At 40.3% G+C, this 21059-nt stretch overlaps 1 protein-coding gene across 1 annotated transcript in view; it reads left to right on the top strand.

Moving 5' to 3' along the window:
• LOC139728211 (serine/threonine-protein kinase unc-51-like) overlaps positions 1-14083 on the top strand; it is a 63377-nt gene extending 49294 nt beyond the window's left edge. Inside the window, exons 16-26 of the mRNA XM_071639176.1 lie at positions 1060-1164; positions 3864-3936; positions 5022-5219; positions 6166-6305; positions 7316-7517; positions 8343-8524; positions 10029-10195; positions 10994-11112; positions 11664-11857; positions 13030-13120; positions 13985-14083. Coding sequence (XP_071495277.1) covers positions 1060-1164; positions 3864-3936; positions 5022-5219; positions 6166-6305; positions 7316-7517; positions 8343-8524; positions 10029-10195; positions 10994-11112; positions 11664-11857; positions 13030-13120; positions 13985-14067 — 1554 coding nt within the window. The 3' untranslated portion in view covers positions 14068-14083. The remainder of the gene's footprint in view (positions 1-1059; positions 1165-3863; positions 3937-5021; positions 5220-6165; positions 6306-7315; positions 7518-8342; positions 8525-10028; positions 10196-10993; positions 11113-11663; positions 11858-13029; positions 13121-13984) is intronic.
• The last annotated feature ends 6976 nt before the right edge of the window (positions 14084-21059 follow it).

Below are 21059 nucleotides of genomic sequence, written 5' to 3'. Positions count from 1 at the left end.
TGGTTTTTTGTGGGTTTTTTTTTTTTTTGCACATGAATATATCCATTTTTTTAATGATTTGCACAAACTGAATTATTAGCAATGTGAACAGTACTTTCCTCAATCCAAGGACACAATTCCTTGAAATAAAAATCACTCTAAAAATAAAGGAAACATATTTTTTGCTTGTTTAATGATTTTGATGGTCGAATCCAAAATATTTTTATAAAGTGCAGAGCCCAATAGTTTGTGACTAGGAATCACTGGAGAATTTTGTTATCTTCCTCAAAATGACATAAGTTGTCTCTCTCACAGGGCTTCACAAGTTTTGTAAATTTAAAACAACAACAACAGCAATAGGAAGAAATCTCCCTTTCCTGTTTGGTTCACTCTAGACATGGCGCAGTCCAAACTGGTTTCATTATTCATCCACACAGCTCAAATTCTCTATCCCGGACAAATCATTCCATGGTTTCACTTTCCGAATTCAGAAAATGCTCCATCAGGGATTCCACGTGTCTATCTCTTTGTGCTTCCAGCTCGTGAAACATTTACAAATATCTTGATCATCAGAGAAGTATGTGATAAAACTGCAAGCAGCAAACTCTCCATTTAGGTTATAGTTAGATGATAGCCAAATACTCACTCTTAATGGTCTGTATGGAATAGCCCTTAATTGCAAATATGAATACATGTAACCAGTGGCTCGGACAGCAGCTCCAAAGAATTACACATCCACCATGCTGACATGCAAATTTTTTGTCTACTTTTTAGAGTGGAAATGAGAGCTTGCAAAGATGGCTACTATCTGTGAAATCTTCATTTATAGGCAACTAGAATTCACCTGTTACTTCCTTGTCTACCATACAAGATTAGATTAATCCTTTCATGGGAAAAACTTGATGGTCCTCTATGTGGAGGTATTTTTCCTCTGTTATTCATAATCATCACTGGGCTATCCCTGCTCTTTTTTGTCCATTCATTTATTCATGCATCCAAACTTCTTGCATTCGGTCCATGCCCGTTTGCCACGGGAACTGCGCCCTCGTTGGGTCCGCGATCCGTACACAGATCAGGCAGTCCCGTAGCGGCGGCAACAGCCCCCTCCACAGCCCGATTCAGGGCAGGCATCTCCTTAGCCCCTCCCACTCACCCTCCGTGGCTAGACGGAGAATTCTAGCCCAGGTATACTATACACTGTTGCAGTGTCTCACCCCTCTCCACCTAGCCCCTTTTGTTGTGCGCTCACGTCTTCAATATATACCAGATGATTCCTTTGCACTGCACAATGTAACAGCTGCTTCACTCTGAAGTGCATAGTACAAAGTGTATCGTATTCCTGCTCAGTCTTTTCATATTAATACCCAAATGCTTTGATGTCAGATCTCACTCTATTCTTGCTTACACAGTGCCAGTTTTTTTGTCTCGGTCTGTTCTGAATTTGACTATCTGACTATTTATTTATTTATTGCCTTTTATAACCTTGACATGAATTTTCTGCTTCAAGTTTGGTGTGAAGAGCATTCATTTTTTTTTTCTCTCTCTCTCTCTAGAGGGGGATATATTTTTATTTTTCTCAGCATCCAGTACTTCACCTGTCTTTTATGATGAACATACTGCAAAAAATTTATCTGCTCAAAGCATCAGGGATTTAAGTTAGGGCTGCTGTGGCTTGGTAGTAGGAATTTCACAAATTATTTCCCTTTAAACTAGATCTGACTCCTTACTATTGCCTTTATACATCTGTGATGTATTATGTGTTATTCTTGGAGATTTTTACCTCATGAAAAGGTTTTATTACTCATCTCTTGACACAATGTAGAAAAAAAAAATAATACAGTTAGTTGATAGGGAAATGTCTTGAGTCCATCTTTGCTTCAAAAAGTGCAGTAAGCACCCTTAAACCACATGCGTGACATGTTGTGGGCTGAAAGATTTTAGACATTTTATTGGTGGAATCTGCTTTCGTGTGATCTTATTTCTCCAAAATTATGCTCAACTAGGCATGGATGTCTTTCCAATATCAAACTTCTGTGGAAAGCCTTATAAAGCCAATTATGAACTCGTAACCATGACAACACATTTTGTCGGCAAGCCTACGTCACCGTCCTGTATATGTGGCCAATCTTGCCTCTTGTAGCACTTGAGTATCTGGTGAATATCTTGTGAATACCACCTCTTGAATTTGTTGTTGTTGCTTATCCCCTCATCAAGTGATTGGTGTGCACTTAAATATGGAGGCAGTTATTCTCATTTTCTGTATATCTTCTTCCTGTGCGTTTTCTGTGCATCCCACTCTATATAAGGCACAAATCAAAATATCCATTTCCGTATGCAGTACACCCTGTGAATCTGGCTGTGTCTGGTGCTGGTTATACAGTATATTGATGTATATGAAGTCTGTGGGTGTAATTGTATTTGTCTGCAGTTTCTAATTGGAAAGGAGACCAGAGAAGAAAAAAGGCAAATGGCAATAAATAAAAGCTTCAGTGCTTCTAATATGAAGGCAAAAAAGAAATGGACACGATGGATATGTGCAAAGCTCCTAATTTAATCTTTATTTCAGGGATTAAAGATTCAAATTAGACTATAATTCAGTATTAGAGAATATAGCAAGGAACCTGATTCCTCATCAAAGTCAAAACAATGAAATTTCTAGAGTTTTACATTTTGAAATACATGTCGTTGAAATCATGAATGTAGTATTCACACAGAGAGTAGGAGAGAAGAATTGTTATGCTTGTCAGTGGTAAAAAGCAAAACAAACTCCGCAGTTTATATGTACACAGATGTTTATGTGTTGGTCGTCATACAAAACACGACATGGCCATGTTTGAGACTTTGCATGCATTTGATGCATTTTCACCCTTTAAATACAAACAAATATAAAAGCAATTTCAAACGAAGCAGTGCAGGAACATCAGGGCATTGTATCTCAACGTTGATGTGGTTTCTTTCTTTGGCTTTCCTCTCATGGAATGGCTTCTCACTTTTCTCTTTCCTGGACATTCCTGTACGTCTTCCTGGTGGTGGCAGTATAATTTGCATCGGCATATCAGTGCATACTTGTTTTGTTGTGTCTTAATCTTTATATATCCTGTTGTAACTGTGACAGATATATATTGTTAAATGTTGTGTATCTTAATATCTATCCCACATACTTCCAAGATGAGAGAGAGAGAGAGAGATATAGGAAGGGGGGGGGGCGGGAGATAGATATGTATAGATAGAGATAGAGAGAAAGTTCTGTATGGTGATTTCAGTTTTCTTGACACATCATCTCAAAGATACTACGAATAGTTGACAGATGAAGTGTATAACAGTAAGGGTGCAAGTCTTCAGTGATTGATAGCAAAGAAACCAACACACAACATGAATAAAAACAAAAAACAAACAAACCTGAATCTGAGATCAGCTACATTTAACGAATACAGTCAGTCAACCACCTTGTATTAAAGTTTCTCTGCATCTATGTATGTATGGTCTGGCATTCATACTCACCTCCCCATATCGATATGAAGCTGCCAAAATCTTTTTGGCCACAAATGACTTTCTTCTGCTTGTCAAAGGTTGAATAAGAATAACATCTCACTGTTTTTCGCCAGAATGATATATTGGATTTTCTTATCATCGTCTCTGTAAATTCCATCCCTTTCAGAGTAGAGTCACATCCAAGAGTCTCCTTGACAATGGATATTACCCCCCCAAAAAAAAAAAAGAAAAAAAAAAAGAGTAGAACAAAGCAACTAGAAAAGAACAAAATGAGAACTTACACAGCCATGTTTCCGATATTGATTGATATGAACTGTAGACTGTATTTTCCCTGTCCTCGGTGAAGACTTGAGTTGTGTTCTAAATCTTGTCCCTGTGTTGTCTGTTTTCAGGGTGTGTCCCTTGACCCCAAGCCTTCGAGCCCAGTGCAGGCCGTGGGTCTGTCTCCACCAGGTGGTCAGTACAGTGAGTATACGGTCAACCAATTCACTCAGACACACAGTGATTTAATGATGTCATTGTCGCCAAGTAAGCGCCGGCATGTTGTATTGTAAATCAGCTCATAGGGCGTTCATGCTGCGAATGATACATTGCACAGCAATACTTACTTGTATTCAGCAGAAATAGAACTACAGTAAAAGCTTTCACTCTAATCAACGCTGCACACTGGCACTGGTCCAACGTTCCCAGACCGGTAAAAATCACTGTCGGACCAGCGACTTTTCAGGGATTGCTAGATTTACTGGTCCGACATGATAGGTAAAAAAAAAAAATACATTGTCGAGCCAGTTGAAAAAAAGTACAGGGCCAGTAAATTTCAGGACTGTGGACCAGTAGGGAAAATAGGTTAGTGCGCAGCCCTGCTCTAATCACCATGGATCTTTGCAAAGAATTATTCTGCAGAGGATGGTTTTAAATTAATCGCTCAAGCCTTTAAATCATGTAATCTGAGATTGTACATTTGTGGCTCCATTGAATCCAAATGTACAAGTATTTTCTGTAAGTATAACGTGTGAATACTGCATCATAACTGCAATGCAAATGTACTTTGTGTATGCAGATATATATACAGATATTGCAAATATGTGAATTCTTAATGGAGACCCTAAGTGACAGAGCAACAAATGAGTGGTGATTAGCAGGTGATTAGTGATTTCCCACCTTGAGTTATGATATACCCTACGTTTCCATCATGGGAGGTAATATTTTGGCAAATATCAGTCAACTAGCAAAATTCATGAAAATGAAAATACTGTGAAATATAAAGCCTGTACAGTATTGTATGCCAATAAAATGTGGAGCAGTCTATGAGTTCTGTGTGGATGTAGCACTACTCAGCAATGCTTGGCTCACATGCACCCAATTTTCGTGCTCTGAATGCCCTCAATAGTCAAGACACAAGCAAGAGAACATTTCAGGCTTAAATTCAGAATTCTTGCCCAATGTGCAATGAATGCAGTCTCAAAATCTTGATGATGTTCTGTGGCTATTTCTCAGAATATGTTCCCTCTTCATTTCACCGATTCGTCGCCTTCATTCTCTCCTCTCAGATCCGGGCGTGGTCCACAAGTTCTACAAGTACCAGACCTCACCCACGTCCCCGTCTCCCTCTCCGCCCTTGGTGACCAAAGTGGCCGCAGACCCCTCCGTATCCCCCCAGGGGGTGGGGATACACCGGGGCCCTTCCCCGCTGTCCCAGGGCTCTAGCGTCTCACCAACAAACATTCCATCACCAGCCAGGAGGAGATGTGAGTTTGAATTCTCAGGGGCCAATGAGGTGGCAGTAATTATAGTTACCATAGTAATGAGTAAAATATGCCAAGCTGATTGGTTGTCATCCAGCTACTACCATGGGAACTGCTGTTATTATGTATTGCAATTGTGGCAAACTGCTTCTCATAAGTGATTGGTTGTTTAGATTTTTTCCACATTTATTATATAAACATTCTTTCCAGACAATTTTCAATCCAGATTTTTAATCAATCTCTTGATTTGCATGTATATAAGTTTTAAATCATTTTTCGCATTAACAAATCCGATATACTACTAGGCTATGTGAAGTACTTAAAAGGAGCCCTGTACTATCAACATGAATTGCCATCAGTACACCTCACTGGCTTTTCTTGACAATGACAAGTTTGCATTCAATCCAGAAAACCCAGCCAACTCATTCTCCTCCAGTTTCGCACTGAATGCCGCATTGATGCTGTTCTTAAGAAGATGTCCCCAGCTTCAAGCCTCACTCTAAAGAATGCTAGACAGCCTTGCTCAAATGTTGAGACTTTCTCTCACTTACAGTCATTATTATCTAACAGTAAAGTTGAGTTATGTTGTCAGCTCGAACATGAATGTTAAACAGCTCCTGTCAGATCGCACACTGTAAAACGAGGAATGTTCGCATGCATTTTAATTTCACGAATTTCGCGAGTGGCAACATTCGCGAAATTAAAATGCACGCGAAAGTTCATGCCTACACAATATGCATTGGGTGCCAGTGGCAAGTCGCAAAAATTTCATGCCTGCGAGAAAGGCCGTCGGCTCCAATTCGTGAAATTTTCATGCCGCGAAAATATCATGTTTTACAGTAGTCACTACAGACAAACCTTTAGTAGTTAAGAAATATGAATATCTATTATCATATGCATAATGTTCTGATGTATTACCTCCCTCAACTGACTGTTTTCCCCTTCCTAGTGTCTTCCCCGGCCAGGGGCTCCCCACTCCTCTTCACCAGCCCCTCCCTCCTGCCCCCCATAGCCGGGTCGCCCACCAAGAAGAGCTCTCGGCAGGAACTCACTTTCATCACAGACCCCAGTGGGATCAGCCCATCCGAGGTACGTGGCTACCTGGGATGTGCTATTTTGGAGGAAAACAAAAGGGAAGCTTCCACCTGGAAGCTTGGAAGTGGAAATGTTGGGCATTCCTTTTTGAATAATTGAATGAATAATCAAATTCCTTTTGATTTAGAGTGATTAAATCCCAATTGGATTTGACCTTTTGCTACCATGATCAATGTTTGCATAATGTCAACATGGTCTAGGATGCAATTTTTAATGTATACAACAGCTCATGATTGACATTGTCCATGCTTCAAAGAAATATAGGAAGCATTATTCCAAGAGAGCAGGAAGATTTGCTTGACCTGTTGGTAAGTTGTATGGAAAGAGGACATTAAAATCGATTTCAGATGTGGTGGAAAGAAGAAAGATGATGCTGAAGACGAGTTTAGATTTGCCACTGTAAACTGTGTCAGGTAGAACTCTGTCAGCAGAATACAGAGCTTCCATATCAGTGCAGTGCCATATATAAAGAGAGTGGCCAACTCGGTTTTCAGCTTATGAGTTTTGAAGCCTGTGATTGGTCAAAAGTGGTCCCGTGATCTTTGCGGAGCCATGTCGTTACCAAAGTGCGCTCATACGCAGTGCCCATTGTTCACTACCCCATTTGGTAGGGTTTCATTATTACGTATGGGTGTACACGCTAACCCTTTACCGCGAAATACGCTGGGCAATGACATGGCATCCAATTTACGAGTTGGCCAGACTCTCTTTATATACGGTACTGTGTGTCAGTGTTGAAAATGTCACCCTCGTGTGGCTATTTACACATAATTGTGGACCAAGTAAAATTTGAGCTTAACTTCCTGGAACGTCTGCATGTCTTCCCTATGAAGTCAGAACTATTGACTATTTACCAAACCAGTAACTTATTTAGAGTAAAAAAAAAGAAAGAAAAGAAAAATCACACATCATCAGTCAGCAATTTTTAAAACTTTGGCTCATTTTCTGCTCATCCTTTTCTCTTGTTTTTCTTATTGTCTGTGTTTTCTTGTGACCATCCACAGCCCCTGAACATGCCCTTTGCCAGGTCTCGGCGGGCGCGGACCTACTCCTGCTGTCTGGACGAGGACTTCACGGAGCTACACAGCAAGGACGCCCTCATACCAAGGAGCGCCAGCTACGGCAGGCTCTCAGAGCCCTTCTCCCTCAAGGCAGCCTTTGACAGCCTGGCCATGAACCCAGGGGGCAGCATTGAAGGTATCCAAGGTGTGTAAACCTTTAACCTTTGACCCTTGCCATCATGACCAGCATTTGCAAACTGTGTCCAATACTTTTGATATATCAATTGTGGATTTATATTTTCAAGGACAAAAGAGACATCATGGTCTAATAAATGTAAGACCTAATTGCCTCCCATCTTTTTAAAAACCCCTTGAATCTATTGTTGTTTTTTGTGCCTTTACAACTGAAATACTGTATTGTACATCATGTTTTCTGTTTACTATGACTATTGAGTTAAGGAATTTGATGGTATGTGAGGGGATTGGTGCTCTGTGGTTGAGATGAAGAGATTAAGAGATGTGTGAAGGGGACTAATCCACTGTGGACACTCAAGCTTTTTACCCTTGCAAAATATAGCCATTACATTCATGCTGTACCCCTTCTTTAAAATCATTTTTGGGATTAAGCTTGTGGATACAGTCTCGGGAAGTATGACTTCCGAGTACTTGCTTTGCGTATTGGTGTTCACCAACTGATCTGGACAAATAAATAGCTGAGGTACTATAAAACCAGAAGCACTCGCAGCATGAAACTTTTGTGAGTTGGAGCAGACGGCCTTTTTAGAGGCATGATTTTTTCACGAGTCACCACTACCCTTCAGTGCACCCTGTAGACAAACTTTTTTGCAAATCTTGGCTCCTCACAAAATTTACGAAAGCTTCATGCTCATGAAAATTTGTGGTTATACAGCTATAATCAGAGAGATGATATGTTAACCTCAACACAACCAAATTCTTCTGTGTTTTTCGTTGATGCAAAAAAATCCCAGCTATTGCTATTGTATTTTTGCATATTAAATGTCACTCTCAGCTGCCAGCCCTCCCGTCTACCAGACTGGTTTCTACATCGGCAGCCAGTCCCGGCGCAGCTCCATCCTGACGGAGGGTTCGCCGTCAAGTCAAGGGTCGCTGACCTTTGCGACCTCGCCCCCAAACATGGAGGGTCCGATCTCCTTCATCGCCCCAGAGCTACCTGAGGAGACGCTGCTGGCAGTGAGTAGCAGTATCGCATACATGTTAATTAGTCCAACACCAAGATTTAGTCAGAAAGATCTCCAATCTGTAATAGTAGAAGTAGTTTTGATTATAGTTTCAAGTTTCAAGTTTATTTTCCACTTGTCATAAAAATAAAATGAAATCAATGCAATTTCATTATAGCATTACATACAGAATAAAACAATCATTGATATAATATCGTACATGAAAATTACAGTGATGTTGGTGGAAGTAACAGTAATGTGAGATGCAGAAGAAGTAGTAGCAGTAGCAGTAGAAATGGTGATAACAGCAGAAGTAGTAAAAGTAATAATATCAGTAGAATTAAAGCAGCAGCAGTATCAATAAGCAGTAGTAGGAATGTTGTTAGTGATAGTAGTAGTAATGATCACCTATTGTAATATTGACAGTAGCAGTAGTACAATTGAACCTCTCTTATCCGGCCTCCCTTTATCCGGATCTCTCTATTATACGGACGCAATCTCGCCGTGATTCTTTTTTAATAATTACGGGAGGAAAGGGGGATTCCCAACTCCTTGACAACTCCTACCCAAACACACATGAATTACATATTACTTCCAACATGATTAACATACATTACATCAAATTTCCTTCCAAATTGCTTACCTCCAGACATTTCAACATCCCCAAACATCCCCAAATGTAGCAATGAAAAGGTTGCAGTATACACATTACTACATGTGGTACTACAATGGGCTGCATCAGTACATGTGTATGTATATGTGCATGTATAAAGCATTGAGTCTCCCGTATCCGGCCAAATCCCTTATCCGGATGAGCCCCGGTCCCGACTTGTCCGGATACGAGAGGTTCAACTGTACTACTAGTAGTAGTTGGCAGAAGTATAGCAGCAGGAGTCATGGTAGTAGCAGTAGTGCAAGTAATGTAGCAGTAGACACTGTTGTTATCACAGTAATAACAGTAGTAAAGGATGTAATTGTCATTGCCATTGATAGTGTGATACTAGTAGTAATAGCTGTGGCATCAATAGTTGTTTCTACTCATTACATCCTCTTCCAATATGTCTTTTTTATTCCAGCATATAGCAATACATAATCAGTGAAATATTTCTATACCCACTGACAGTCTATGTTGGAAAAAGAACCATATCATCAAAGTGGCTTGTTACACTGATGTACCGTAAAGACTGTTCTTTTTGCGTACAGATATGTAAATGAACAAGGAAATCACAAACATTTTTTGGAGATGTTGTTTCCGCAAATTGACATCAAGGCTATTTTAAATGCACTAATTGCCTGTCTATACATTTATAACGATCAAGATTAGGTGGCGACATTTCAACATGCACTGTAGTCATATTTGCAGCCCAACAGTGATTTGTGCAATTTGAGACAACGAAAACCTTGTGAAAATAACAGCTTTTACACTAGTCCAAATTCTCTAAATGTGTTTGTTCTCATTTCTTTCTTTCACCTCTCTCGTACTCCCTCACACACATTCTCATGTTCAATCTTTTAAGCCGGAGCACACTCAGACAGTCGACAGGCTGAACGTCATCCTAGGCATCGTCGAGGCGACGGTGGAGGTTGCGGAGTCAAGGAGCATCCCCCTAGCCGAGTCTGTGTACAACAGGGGGCCTTCGGTCTTCAGCAACTCCCAAGTGTGCTTCGTCAGTGAGAACTACAGGTAAAGCTGATCTCACTGGGGTTCTTGAGTCGGGTAGAGAGAAATGGAATGTTTTTGGGTAGAGTTTTGTCTTACTAAATGTAACAGAGAAAAGTAATATGGGTAAAGAAGAGTTGAAAATATTTTTTATGGCATATTGGTCTGTTAATGTCTTGGAAATCTTTGTGCAGAATGAGGAAAGCAAAATGCTCTCTTTAAGCATGGCAAGCTTGAATACACATTTAGCGAATATTCCTAAGCCTGTTGGTTTTCAGTGCATGAGACACGTGCTGCATCTCAGGGCCTGTGGAGTGTTTTCAAAAGTGGGGGGGGGGGGGGGGGGGCCACTTTCGGGTTTCTTCAGCTGACAAGCAAAAAAAAAAAGGGGGGGGGGCCTTCAGCTCATCTTTCTCATTCCACTTCCAGGTTTCTTCAGCTGACAAGCAAAAAGAATAATTTAAAAAAAGATCTTCAGCGCAAAAACATAACCTTACCACGCTCGCACTTCAAGGTCTCTATCTATTTCTTTCTAGTGCCACTTATGCACTTCCGGGGTAACACCTTATGTATTCCTTTGTGTGGTGCAAAAAAAAGTGGGGGGCCCCGAGCCCCCTGGCCCCCCGGTTCCGCTGGCCATGCATCTATTCTCCAATTTCATATTTTTCTTTCGGTCTTGAATTCATGTTTTGAAGAGAAATTAATAATTTAGATGGCATTGTAATGATACATTCAGGATGAAGAAGAGAATTCTCTCCTTGACGTGAGTCACATTTCAACTTAATCACCTCTTCCCTCTTGAACTCCTCACAATCACTGCAGGTTAGCAGAGCAGTTGGTACTCTACACCAGGTCCCTGGAGCTGTTAAACGGCGCCCTCACCATGGCGAAAGAGGAGATCAGCGCAGGAAGGTTAAAACCTTCCAATGCCGTCAGATCAGGTGAGTCTGCTCCGTGCCTCGCTAGAGATTCATAGAGGTCTTGTCACAAGCGTTTACCAATCAATGTAGCAATTTGTGCATTTCTGTTCAATTGTGCCTTCATGCACTGTTCCAATATCTGATAAACTACAAATGTTTCATAGCATACTGATACAGACATACTGTATAATTATGAATGTGACATTAAAAAGAAGATGCAGTGTCATTGTTTGATCCCATAAAAAGCCATGATACAGATCACCACAGGTCCCTTTTTTCATTATCTATCTTAAATTTCCCAGCCATTATGAATTTAGAGAAAGGATTCCTCATTCTAAAGCCCTTGTTAATCTATGATATGGATGCCAGATTCCTCATTTGTAGGAAGAAAATGCAATGGATTTCAATTTACAGATATGGAAAACTGAACATTTGCACTATCCATTGTGTAGTAAGAGCATTTTTTAATTGACAAGAAGTGACTATCACTTGACACCTTCCATGGCAATCTTTTCCTCCTGAATAGAAAAAGTCATGACCTTTGACTCCTGATTATCTCGTCCTTTCTGCAGTTCTCCAAGATCTGAAGGCCATCTACCACCGCTGTCTCTCGCGATGCAGCCAGCTGTGTGAAGGCACGCCTGTCTCCTCCCTCGACATCGACCTCGACTCCGCCCTCATCACCGCTGACAAGCTCATGTACAGCTACGCCATCGAGCAGTGCCAGTCGGCCGGCATGGATGAAATGTTTGGCAACTCGCAAGAGGTATGGAGAACCCCGGCTGAACCATCATCTCTGTGCTGGGACAAGTCCGTGATCTGTTAAAGGAATGATATAGTTTTGGTTGAGATGGGGATTCGGGTTTTAACTTTTTTCGAGATAATTGAAAACCACTCATAAAGATATTAAAGAGCATACAATTCTAAGAGGAATTAAGAGTTTATTGGATGAAAATCCGTTTTGAAATTGCCGAGGTATCTATCAGAAACTTTTTATTCCTCTTAGAATTGTATGCTTTTCAATATTCCATAGAAAGTGGTTTCTAATTATGTCACAAAAAGTTAAAACCTGAATCCCCATCTCAACCAAAACTACACCATACCTTTAAGATAACAGAAGTTAGACACCTCACTATTCTATTATTGGCAACAGCTAGGGGAAGCAGGGAGAGGCATCTGTCACATGGATGCCCAAGTGTTTTACTCGAAAAGAAAAGAAAAGAAAGAAATTACATCAGTTGGGATATAGCTTGACTGCAGAAAGTATAAATCGGGACTAAAGTAAAGTAGGTGTCCTGTGTCTTTATTTGTGTGCATTTCTCTTAGAATTTTTGTAAAGTGGTGTAAGTACTTGATTCAAAGTTAATATAATACCTAGGTGAAATTGATTGTTTTTCTGATAGATTAGCCAAATTAATTTTAAAATGAATGACATTTAGAATGGTTTTAATGACAGCTACTACATATGCATCAAACCATGTGGTACTGCAGATTGATAGAAAAATTATGAATATCTATTGCTATCAATATGCTTTTTCAACCCTTGCTGAAAAGAAAAAAAAATAGGCTCTGCATTCAAAGTTCAAATGTTTGCTAGTATAATAAGCAGCTGGAGTAATTTCAAATTTAAATTCAAATGATTTTATTTCCATATAAAGTAATACAGAGCAATATACATAATGCTTATATGAGTACATAATGTTTTAAGGAATTTTGAATCACGTAAGTTTCAGCAAAATATGGATACAATATTATGATAATATCATTTATTTCTATTACACCACATTTTTCGGGCATGAGACATCAGGCCATTGCAAAAAGTAAAGAAACATATAAAAGATGAAATAGAGAAAGGAATGTCCACTTTTTCGGTGGCACTTGAGGCATTGAGTGGTAGGTAGTAACGAAAGGTATGTTTGTCCATTTGTCTGTTGGCAGTGCGTGAGTCGCTACCGTACAGCTCAGATGCTGCTACATGGTCTGTGCCTACAGGCTGGGAGTGAGCATGACAGGAACCTACTCCTGAAATGTGAGTACCATTACCTTCTCATGGTGTCTGCTTTTCTCATTTCTTCCTGGTGAGTGACTGCTATCAACTAGCTGATTATTATGTCGCTTTCAAAGTAGGTTGAAAGATTTTGAAGAAAAGGGAGGTTCCGAAGGAAAGGAGGTTTTGGAGAAGGCGTTGCACATTGCAGGAATATGTCTTCTTGATTTACTTTAAATTGGCTTCTGTTGTTGTAGAAGGTAAAGGAATAAATACAACATATAGATAGGTGAATAAATAGATAACTGGCTAGATAGATAGGCACATGTAGATGGATGGATGGATGGATGGACGGACGGACGGACGGACGGACGGACGGACGGACGGACGGACGGACGGACGGACGGACGGACGGACGGACGGACGGACGGACGGACGGACGGACGGACGGACGGACGGACGGACGGACGGACGGACGGACGGACGGACGGACGGACGGACGGACGGACGGACGGACGGACGGACGGACGGACGGACGGACGGACGGACGGAGGGAGGGAGGGAGGGAGGGAGGGAGGGAGGGAGGGAGGGATGGATGGATGGATGGATGGATGGATGGATACAGAGATAAAAATAAGATAAACCTGGTGTTGGCTGGGCTGTTATTCCCGTCTTGATGCCCTTGACACAAAGGTTGTGTCAAGGGTGTTGTTTTCATCATCATTGTCAGTGTTGTTATCATTACTAGACATTTATGTTCTATGTTGCATTGTTTCATCACATAATGGCACTCAAAACATTGGTAGCATCAGCAAGAAAACCTGCTTTGTATGTCTTTGCCTCTTATTGGGTCAGGCTTTTAAACATAATTTGGTAATATTTCATCTTTTTATCTCCTTATCTCAGATAAGAATGCCCTTGACCAAAGACTGCTCTTCCTGGAGCGACAGCAAGTAGGAGCAGGTCCCGTGAGTGGACGGGTGCAATAGGACGTCTCAAAGAAACAGCGCCACCTCTTGTCAAGGTGTGCAGTGAACTGTGGACGTGAATGCTCCACTCATTACAGTGAGTGCAATCCTCTGCCCCCATGGCCTGTTCATATCAGGATCTGGGCAGGATTCAGGGGATATGATGACTACCAGTAGTTTATTCACCCGCTGATGTCATTATTCAAGGAGTGTCACCATGAGAGGTACAGAGGAGATCGAGATGGAGCACCGTGGATGTGAAGTGGGTTTGTCAGGCGGATGGGAGATGACGTGTGCTTGGAGATCTGGTAGAGTGGCATCGAAGAGCACTGAAGTATGGATGGGGGAGCACACACCACTCCCAAGATGGCGCCAAGATCATAGGATGGAAGAGGAGATGGCAACCAGAAAGGCTTCCACCTGGAACTCCATCCTCACCTCAGACTACCATGGAGGAAAAATGGTCCTGTTGATGTACCATTTGCCCGCATCTCAGTATTTTGTAGGCAGGTGAAAAATTGATGAAGGGTTGTGCACAGACCTGCTCTCAAGGGGCTCAGGGACCAAATCCAGTGAACATCATTATGCCAGTCTCCTGCCCTCTTGTGTCAAGTGCAGGCACATGTTAACAACTGTCTACCGGTATAGTACCATGTGGTCGATGATAATGTTACTTATGCTGTATTCTCTGTATGCAATGTACACATAGTGGGTATGGCGTGCTACTGTGCTGTAATGTACATCAAGCAGTACTTAACCCCCTGGCCTCCAAAGTTGAGATTTCAGTCATGGCGTTTCAGGTAGATGTGACCTTCTACCTTTACATAATGGATATCATGGCTTGTTGCTACTTTTAATCCTTTCTCTTCACATTTCTGCTATGCTTTATACTCCACTGCTTCTAAAAGGGTCTCTCTCTGTGCCAGCTGCATCGGTACAGATTCCAAACCAATTTTTTCTTTTCTTTTTTCGTGAGGTGAAGGTAAACGTACAAGTTTGCAGCAGCTTGCATTTTATGGTCATTCAGAATCAGAAATCAGAAAGGGTGTCATGAATTGAGTCACTGATATCTTTGGTCATCATCTGTGAAGAGAAAATGATCTGGAATTGCTGAGTCGTCCATGTCATGATAAGATAGATGATGAATGGTAGACCTGTGTCTCCCAAGATGATAGCTTCCCAAAGCAGGCTTGTATTTTTATCCAAGCAGACATTACATAGAGGAGATGAAGGAAAGGGTGTAATAGGTAGCATTCTGAGGCATCTTTGAAGGAAATGTCAGACCAATACCTCCATCATCTGTGTCTTCTGAGTTGGATGAGTTGGATGAGGCAGTAGGGAAAGAGGCTTGGGCTGCCTCTCAAATTTTACATCCAGTCCACCTCAGCAAGAGTTGATGAGATTGTGTAGCTCCCCTATACAGGTCTCGTGACAATGGCAGTCTTCATCTTAGAAGCAGAAGGTCATTAATCCAACAAATTGTGCTTACTGCTACCCAAAGGATTTTCAAAAGCAGGATCATCACAGAATCAAGAGCAAAAAAAAAAAAAAAAATGCACACCCACTGAAATGGCATGCAATACAGAGCACACACAAACATTCATTCTTGTTCCTGTCAAGTCACTCTTGCTGTACACCCCATCCAGCATGTGCTGTGGGAAAACTATCATGGGGCCTGCTACATTTTTCACTTGTGCAATATCAAACCTATGTGTGTTTACTCCTTCCACCACTTTTCTGGGTGTTTCGCTGAATGAATTTTGATGCACCACGACGCACGATGTACGTCTGGCGCCTCTCGTTTGTGAGTTATTAGCGTGGACAAGTTGATAGCGTGAAATACTGTATGTGTGAGTGAGATTTATTTCACCAAGCATATGTGCAAGGATGTCTAACTTAACATTGTATTATTACTTGACAGTGAGGGAACATATTCATACTGAGGTTCCCAACTGACTGAGTACACATTTTCTTCCTGTATGATTATACTTATAAAGGTATAATGCTAGTAAGTTATTGGACTCTTCTCTTTTCCTCTGATATTTTCGGTGTTTTGTTTTGTTTTGCTGTTGCTCTCTGTCTACTTCCTAGCACTGTTTTAACCTATCAGTGAAGTTTAAACTGCCTTTTCGCTTTTGCTCTAGTTTTGCCAAAGAGACATAATTATGTTCTGTTGTGTATCCAGTGTGATAAATAATGTTTGCACAAAGTTATGATGCCAGCTTCAATGTCAGGATGAGATTGTTACGTGGAAACCTGCTGTGTGATAAGACGCAAATTACGTTCATAGAGAGATCTCAAAGTCCGCGTTCAGTAGGCACGCAAAGTTCTCAATTGCCCATGTCAGAGATAAAAATGAGAGTTTGTATACGTAGGTTAACAAGTTATGGCGCAGTTTGTAAAGGGTGATGAGATGCTGTAGATAGCAGGATTTGAATACTTGCCAGAACAATGATCTACAAGTATACAAGGGCATATCATTTTGTTAATTTATTTATTTTATTTTCTGTTGATAGAAGTGTCATACTGTCCTGAAACCACACACACATGGTGTTGACATTTCTGTTTCAATTTTTTCTCTCTTTATAATGTGAAAACTGTTTTATACTTCACTTGAAAAGCGGAAGGGAAGGTGAAATTCTGTGCTTATTTATGAAACTGAACTGTAATCATCAAAAAGTTGTTAATTTGAAATCAGTGTCGCATTTTTAGGCACATATCTATTGGAACAAGTGAGATTTTGTATTCTATATATTGTTCATTTTATTTATCCCAGAGAGCCGTACCAAGTGATTATGTGTTTGGTCCATAATGCCCTGAGACTTATAGACACTGATTCTTATTAATGTTCTTATTGGTTTTGATTATGATAGATTTCTTTTACTGCCCGATTGGTAACAAGACTTTTTACAGATTTATGATCTTTGCTGAAATTTGCTCACCTGCAAATGTTTGATCTCCAGTGTATTTGCTGGATGGCTGCATTTTTAGAGTTTTTGTGTCTTACAATGCACACGTCCATAACAAGGTATAGTAGTTGAGTACTATCAGTATTACATGGCCCTACACATTGGAAGGTATGTATCTGTTTTATTTTCTTGTGATGTGTTTAAGATAATTCTAGCTAAGAAAGAGCCGTGTGTGCAGAGAACTGCTTGGTCTGATTGAGAGGAGCTCAGGAGGTGAGATTAACGAGATGGATATTTTTAGCTGTGACTATACTACATACAGTATTCCTGCAATATGCAATTGCCTGTAATTTATGTAAAATGACTGTATGTTTGGTTTTCGCATTGTTTTCAGCCAGCAGTGTGAAACTGTCTGGGTTTGTATGAAATACAAGCATGGGTTGTCCAAAGCATATAGTACAATGGTGGAAGTATTTATGTTTGTTGGTGTGTTATTTATTGACCTGTAGGACAGGTAGAAGAGGTAAAAGACAAGAGTGTTTTATAGCAGGCTTTGGATAGGCCTCAAGGACTAATTGTTGAAAAGTATTAAAAGTGCGGGCGTAAAGGAGAAAAGTTCAATTGAAAGTAGTGGGCTAGTAAGTGTCGGCGAAGAGGTCTTTTAGCTCATGAATAAACTGTGTTTGACATGGCTCAACTGTGTCACACCAAGCTTGAACTGTGCTTGAAGAAACGTGACGAAAGTGTCTTCTCCTTTATTGCTTTTGTCACCAGGGAAGTTTGATGTAGGGAAAGGAATTGAAAAGTCATTCACCCATCATTCTCTGTGTTCGTACGCTGTGTCAACTTGAGAACTAAAGCACAGCAAAGATTATCTTAGCAGTCCATTAGGGACATATGCTCTTAAAATAACTGCACATTGCATCGTCTATCAACCTTCAATTTGCTAGTAGTCATTTCTGTTTTTTGTTTATAGTGTTCGCACTAACATCCTACCACGGCAAGTTCCAAGGCAAAATCGCTTCAAGGGTCAAGTCCCTCATGTTTTTATTTCACTCTGGTGATTCCTACTGGTTTCTGCCTGATTTAGACTTTGCTTCATGTTTCTGTACGTGTGAAAAAAAGTACTTTTATAACATTAACTTTGATTTCCATACTATAATTCCTTATTAATGCCTTTTACAATCCCCTGGGCAAACTCTGGCAGTGTGCTTTTGGACTCTGCCTCTTTGATCAGTGACAACAATTGCACACTTTTTGTGCTGTGACCCTGACGGCAGCTTAAGAAGCCTAACTACAAATCAGCTAGGGGGCATTCCGTTATATCACTAGGGTAGCTGCGATCATTGTATAAAGGTTAAGTGATTTGCACTGGTCTGTTTTGAAGTGGGATCCCTATGAGCTGCAAGATGTGCACTTTTGATGGAATCAAGCGTAATTATATGTTTTCAACATATTTGGTAAGTTTTCCCTAGTCCAAGACAAGGAAATATGGTTTTGAAGAAAAAAAAATATATATCTCTATAAACCTTTTTATTCCCAGCACAAGATAATACATGCCATCAAAACCCACATCAAACTCACAATTTTGTGTAGTACAGGTATCACTCAGTGGTTATAACCAGCCATTTTAATTGTTTGGGCCTCACTTTTATAGCAAGTATAAGTGTGATCCACACAAAATTTGAAGTACGCGATTGTCCATTATTCCATTACTCGATAGCGGTAAAGATGTTATTCAGTTCATTGATCGCAAATTTGAATTCGACTGCCTTTTAGTTACAGTAGTGCATTTGCAAGAGACTGCATTCGCTTCATCAGTGTATGGAACCTGCATGGACAAACTGCCAAAATGTAATGACAAGGCACAAGTGTGTGTTTGTGTGTGTGTTTGTGTGTATGTGGGTGGAGGATGAGAGCTTGAGTCAACAGTATATCTGTAGAAGGCCTTTGAAGTGCTGTGTAAACAGAGAAGCACGTGTGCCATCACGTATGGCTCTCTAAGTATAAAAAAACAACAACAACACACACACACACATGGAGGATACCCCATATGCAGCACTTATATCATAACCTTGCTGATTCAGCAACTAATTGTGCATCATACTCTCATAACACACAACATATTGACAGAAGAAGCCCAACAGCAGCTCACTTTAAGTTTAATTTGCCTCATTTCTTTCAGTGTTGTTGTAAGGGTCAAACGACACTTTTAATGCAATGTTAATTGTTTATCCAGATTTTGGGTGTCATGGTAACATAGTCCATTTTTAAATGAGACGGACGGAGATGAAGTAATACTCCAGGACACAAAAATTACAATATGAGAAATTGTACGTATTTTGAAGATTGTGCTTTAAAGATCATAATTGCTGAACATGATATAAGAAGGTGTGATTGAGGTTGGAAGTCAGTGCAGAACTCTGCTGTAATGAATACTGAAATATCAATTTTTATCCCATAATAGGGTACTACAATAACTGTCCCACATATCTAAATCCATGTCAAGTAATCTGATGATAAGCATAGATTATCTTACTGGTAATTATAAGAAAATTCCATTTTGCATAGTGTCCACCTGAACTTTTTTTGTTTTATGTCAGCCTTTCCATCGTAAGAATGTGACACTCACTGGCTGAAGCAATGTGTCAGCGCGACCCTCAAAATTTACTAGTATCCGACAAAATATTGTTGTTCCTGTTGTTATCGTTCTTGTTCTTCTTGTCTTTTTTTGTTTTGGTTGTTTTCCCGTGTATGTGTGTTTGGGTGTGTGGGATTTTGGTGCTGTTGTTGTATTTTTGTTTTTCTCGGATGGACAAATTTCTCAGGAACGCACTATCAGACGTATGTCGCTGTTACGTCCCTGGTTAGAAGTCGGGGAGGGGGGGGGGGGGGGGGATAAAAGATGTAGAAAGAAAGCAGCCCAGAATCTGGATGGGCTTCCTACCCCATGCAGACGATAGATTCAGTGTTCTGTGACTATCCAAGGTAAAGAAAGATTATTCAAGCAGGGAGGTGGGCTTCCCACCTCCCTGATTCAAGCCAGCAGACGTGTAGACAGTGTGCGGAGTCTTACAATGAAAATCCCAATCTCAAGGATTGTAGGTTTTTGCTAGAGTGCACCAAGAATTGGATTCTGAAGGTCTTGCTCCGTTGCTATTTCCATCTGTGTAGTTTCGTGGGAATACATGTCATTATAGTGTGAAGGTCTTAATCCAGTTTCATGAACTAATTTTCGAATCGTGTTCTCAGATTGTTAATTTCTTTGCCTGAATAGGCCTACTCACTTCCCATAACCTCAGCATGATCCATATTGAAATGAGGAACCACAAAATGGTCAGAGTGTAAAATTAATTAATGTTTCTTATAGATATTCCATTGTGGACGTTTCACATGTTATAGCAACATACTGGCGTGTTTGGGTAAAACGTTTAAAGAAAGTAGATACTGTTGAAGTAGCATTGATATCTTTCCATACATTGATTTACTTATAATGTTGATAGATCGGTTTATGTACCGGTTTACATTTATTTATGCAAACCACCCGAGGACTCGCGGAAGTATTCACACCGATCGGTTTCTGTTCTGTGTAGGAATAGACAAAGAGCGCACGAGTGTGATTTTATAAGTTGCGCTATTCTTGGATTAACATTGTTGAGGGTAGAAATATAATATTCTGGGAATCTTCTTTTCCACCTGGTTATTTTTTCTGTTGTAGATGCCACTAATCAATGTGCGAAACTTTGTATGTAATTGTACTATTACCGGTTACAAGCGAAGATATTCCATTCTGATGTATGTACTAAAATTGCATGTCTACTACTGTTCGTCTGCAGTATCTGCGTGTTTGACAGCAGTTTTAACATGCGCTTTCTTATTTTAATAGTGTGTTGTGGGTAGGGCACTATCATTCAACAAACCAGTTTGCGCAAACAAATTGCCTGAAAGGCATAGGATTTTTGTTTTTGAAGATAGGAACTGAAAAATGTTGCATAAAGTTGAAGGACGTGTCTGAAGAAAAACCATTTGTATGTGTCTGAACTTACCGTGTTTGTTTCTGCGAATATATTCATCAGGACTTCATACTGTATACATGCTGTGTAC

The sequence above is a fragment of the Diadema antillarum genome, unplaced genomic scaffold (genome assembly GCF_040938485.1).
Source record: "Diadema antillarum isolate AM-2024a unplaced genomic scaffold, OU_Dant_1.0 seq00000169_RagTag, whole genome shotgun sequence".
Taxonomy (NCBI): Eukaryota; Metazoa; Echinodermata; class Echinoidea; order Diadematoida; family Diadematidae; genus Diadema; species Diadema antillarum.
This window is presented reverse-complemented; position numbering and strand designations above follow the sequence as displayed.